The sequence below is a fragment of the Lipotes vexillifer genome, unplaced genomic scaffold (assembly GCF_000442215.2).
Source record: "Lipotes vexillifer unplaced genomic scaffold, Lipotes_vexillifer_v1.1 scaffold70, whole genome shotgun sequence".
Taxonomy (NCBI): Eukaryota; Metazoa; Chordata; class Mammalia; order Artiodactyla; family Lipotidae; genus Lipotes; species Lipotes vexillifer.
In genome coordinates this window covers 2,822,067-2,826,547 of record NW_006789896.1, presented here as the reverse complement: position 1 = coordinate 2,826,547, position 4,481 = coordinate 2,822,067, and the positions used below count along the sequence as shown (strand labels likewise).

The following is a 4,481-nucleotide window of genomic DNA, read 5'->3' as shown; positions in this document are numbered from 1 at the left end:
CAGTGCTCTCTTTCCCTGGTCTCCCTGTTAAGCTGCTAGGTGATCTGACTTTACTGTAACACTCACAGCCTTTAGCCTCCAGCAATTGCTAGCAGCTGACTGCTCTGCTGTTTTTGGCAAAGTCTGGGGCATAAATTGTTCCACAGTGTGATCCTGCTAAAGTCAGACCCCTTTGTGGGGACAGTCTTTGAGGCTTGCTCTGAGCTCAGAAAGGCCCTTCTTATCTGTCTATTTCCCTGGTTTACTCTCTTAAACTTCTAGCTGGGCTACTATTTTGTTTGTTGCTGCTAGTTTAATGGAGCTAAGAGCTTCCTCTTAGCTGTTTACCACCAAAATCTCCATTGTTTTTGACAATACCCTTATGCATGAGCTTCCCCACATTGTCTTCCCAATAAAGTATGTCCTCTTAGGGAGAGCTACTGAGCTCTCTGTTCTTTTTTTTTTTTTTTTTAATTTATTTTTGGCTGCGCTGGGTCTTCGTTGCTGCGTGTGGGCTTTCTCTAGCTTTGGCGAGTGGGGGCTACTCTTTGTTGTGGTGCTCAGGCTTCTCATTGCAGTGGCTTCTCTGGCTGTGGAGCACAGGCTCTAGACACGTGGGCTCAGTAGTTGTGGCTCGCAGGCTCTAGAGTGCAGGCTCAGCAGTTGTGGCACATGGGCTTAGTTGGTCCGCGGCATGTGGGATCTTCCCAGACCAGGGATTGAACCCGTGTCCCCTGCATTGGCAGGCGGATTCTTAACCACTGCGCCACCAGAGAAGTGTCTGAGCTCTCTGTTCTTATGGCCTCCCTCTCCCCCACCCTCCAACAGAATGCCTGTACTACTGCATTAGAGTAGGGCAGGGGCAGGGACTGTGGTCCACTTCTTCTGAAGTGATAAACCTGGGTTGCTCCACGAGTGGGGCATTGGATGTGGATGGCAGCCCCTAGTCTTTTGGGCTTGCCCTCCTGGCATGGAATCTATGAGTGATCTGGGGTGGGGGCAATTGGGACCCAATATTCTCAGCTTTCTGTGCCTAGGTAAAGCTTCCACCCTATGAGTGGGACCTGGGATTTGGAAGGGAGTCCCAGTCCAGGCCCCTGCCAGAAAAATGGATGACATCCTGGCCACTTGCCCTTCCTTGGGTGAAACCATAGTCCTAGACTAGGAGCTGAAGGGAAAGGGAGTCCTGTCTTCTTTGACCTCCCTGCTTGAAGTAGAACTTATGTCACAGTAAGCTGGGAGGAGATAGAATCAGACAGTGGCTCAAATACCATAGACTCTTACTGTTCTTATCAAGATTTACTAAACTTTCTTGAATAAATGTTTCTCCATTTTCTGTATACTCGTAGGACAATAGCCAGAGATTTTAAATGGTTGGTTTTTAAAAAAATAATTTTCACTAGTTAAATGTTTCAGTGGGGAGATGAGCTTCTCATGCTGCCATTCCAGAAGTGTGGTCACCTTAGGGGTTTTATTTCCCCATCATGTTTTAGTATGAAAAAGTCTAAACAGCAAAGTTGGAAGAATTTCACAGTGAATACCCATATTCTCCTTACTAAGATTCTACCATTAACATTTTGTTATAATTGTTGTATCATATCTGTCCATTTATCTATCATTCACTCTGATGTACTTTTGGATGCAATGCAAAGTAAGTTGCAGATGTTAGTAACTTCTAAATTCTCTCGCATGTGTATCATTAACTAGAATTCAGTATTTGTTTGCAGTTTTTTTTTCTTTTGAGGTAACTTTTACATACAATGATGTACATAAATCTTAAGTGTACAGTCATTGAGGTTTGATAGATTCATGCACCTGTGCAACCCAAACTCCTGTCAGGATATGAAACATTTCTATCACCCAAGAAAGTTCCCTCATATCTCTTCCCCATCAATCACCATCACCTCCCTGCCCTCAGAGGCAACCACTGTTATTATTTTTTTCTACCGTATATTAGTTTTTTCCTGGTCTACAACTGTACATATTAAGAAATCATATAGTATGAACTCTTTCATGTAGAACTTCTTTCACTTAGCCTAATGCTTTTGCGAGGCATCCATGTTGCATGTATCACTATCCAATATTATTACTGAATAGTATTGCATGATATGAGTTTACCAACTTATTTATCCATTCTCCTTTTTACAGTCACCTGGGCTATAATTTACTGGAGGACTTTAGGCGGAGAATTGGCTTCTGATTTACCCTTTAGATAGGTCATTCTGGTTAGTAAATGGGAGGTGAACTATGAGAGCAGGGCAAGAAGAAGCCCGTTGGGAGGTTCTTGCAGCAGTTCAGGTGAGATTTGAGGTTGGTTTGGATGAACATTGTAGCAGTGCAGATGTTGAGTGGAGATGGTCTGATTCAGGGTACATTTTGGAAGTCAAGCTAGCAGGACTTGCTGATGGACAGGATTGTGGAAAGTGAAAGAAAAGAAAGAATCAAAGGTGACTCTATTCCCCCCAGACATTCCTTAAACAAAATTTTGCCATTATGAGGGTGGAGAGGCAATAAAAAAGCCATAAACTTTCTGCTTGGAGATTTGGCTAAGAAACAGTTGCAAGGCAATCACTAAGCAAATATTTGCCAACTGCTTCCAGATGGCAATTGGTTAGTTCATACACCCTGTGAACACATGCAGCTCTTTAGACAACCAGCATAATTTGCAGCTTTTCTTGCTATGACAATATGTATCACTATTTTTTTTTTTTTTTTTTTTTGCGGTACGCGGGCCTCTCACTGTTGTGACCTCTCCCATTGCGGAGCACAGGCTCCGGATGCGCAGGCTCAGCGGCCATGGCTCACGGGCCCAGCCGCTCCGCGGCATGTGGGATCTTCCCAGACCGGGACACGAACCCGCGTCCCCTGCATCGGCAGGCGGACTCTCAACCACTTTGCCACCAGGGAAGCCCTTGTATCACTATTAGAAATAAAATTCAACTTAATTTTTGAATCTCTGCTTTATCCACCCTCCCACCTGCCACCCCACTTGACCTAGCACTTCAGAGCTGTTGGCTTTAAGATTCAACTTCCCTTATTTCACTCAGACAGGAAACTCTTAAATGTTGGTTATTTCTTATCTGAATCTTTAAATATGTCACTGTGTTTCTGTGATTGGCCTTTTAAAAAGTATTACATAAAGACTGATCCCTTTACATAAAATGAGGCTGAGATCAAGCTTTCATTTATTAAACAAATATTAATTGTGTGCCTACTAGATGCTAGGAACTGTGCTGGGCATTGGTTATACCACGGTGAATAAGATAGACTCTGCTCTCAAAGAGCTCAAAGAACATATAAATTGGGCAGTTTTTTTTTTAACATCTTTATTGGAGTATAATTGCTTTACAATGGTGTGTTAGTTTCTGCTTTATAACAAAGTGAATCAGTTATACATATATTCCCATATCTCTTCCTTCTTGCGTCTCCCTCCCTCCCACCCTCCCTATCCCACCCCTCTAGGTGGTCACAAGGCACCGAGCTGATCTCCCTGTGCTATGCGGCTGCTTAAATTGGGCAGGTTTATTACAGTGTGATAAATGCTATAATAGAAAGCATGTAAAAGTGGCATTCAAGGGCTTCCCTGGTGGTGCAGTGGTTGAGAGTCCGCCTGCCGATGCAGGGGACGCGTGTTCGTGCCCCGGTCCGGGAGGATCCCACATGCCGCGGAGCGGCTGGGCCCATGAGCCATGGCCACTGAGCCTGCACGTCCGGAGCCTGAGCCCCGCAATGGGAGAGGCCACAACAGTGAGAGGCCCGCGTACCGCAAAAAAAAAAAAAAAAAAAAGAAAAGAAAAAAAGCTTCCTCTGTTGTGCATAGATCTTGTTCCATATTTGTAGTAATGGATAGCTGTGATGGCCAAGCTCACAGGTAAGCATCCAACCCTGTTGCCCATTCTCTGAGGGCTCAGAGTTCACATCCCTGTTGAATGTGCTGGTGGGCTGTTTGGTGGGAGACCTATTTCCCTGGTTTTTCCTGTCTCTCTCCTTTCCCGCCGGGGAAGATGTGGACAGAAGAGTTTATGGATTTACTCCAGTGATACTGCATGGTGCCACATAGGACCCAGGCCACAAAGTCTCTGAGGTATACATAGGTAAGAAGGCCAAGAAGAGAATAAAGACATTACTTCTGTTTTGTTGCTGGAGTGTGCCCTTCACATAAGGTTCCTAAGTCTCTTCTCTAGGTATGAGCAGAGACGCAAAGATTTCTCGACTTGAACATGTTTGGGCACAACTCATGCTCACGCATACACTGACACACACGGTTGAAGCTCAGAAGCTGCCATCAGTTAACGTGGCTGAAGCGGGTGCCAGGTGGAGACAGAGGCTCCTCAACCCTCTTGGTAGACTTGCTCAGAGGGGCTCCAGGTAGACAGAAGATTCAGCGACAGGTTTTTCTGCTCTTGCTGAGATGTGACAAGGTGGTAGCCCAGCAAATTCATGGTATTCCTGCAGACTTTCTGAATCTGAGAAACCTTTTCATAAGGCAGGGACCAGCGCCA

At 45.0% G+C, this 4,481-nt stretch overlaps 1 protein-coding gene across 1 annotated transcript in view; it reads right to left on the bottom strand.

Moving 5' to 3' along the window:
* Positions 1 to 3,775: 3,775 nt before the first annotated feature.
* CHST4 (carbohydrate sulfotransferase 4) overlaps positions 3,776 to 4,481 on the bottom strand; it is a 7,778-nt gene continuing 7,072 nt past the window's right edge. The window contains exon 2 of the mRNA XM_007462971.1: positions 3,776 to 4,481. This exon is cut by the window's right edge and continues 1,018 nt beyond it. Coding sequence (XP_007463033.1) covers positions 4,311 to 4,481 — 171 coding nt within the window. The 3' untranslated portion in view covers positions 3,776 to 4,310.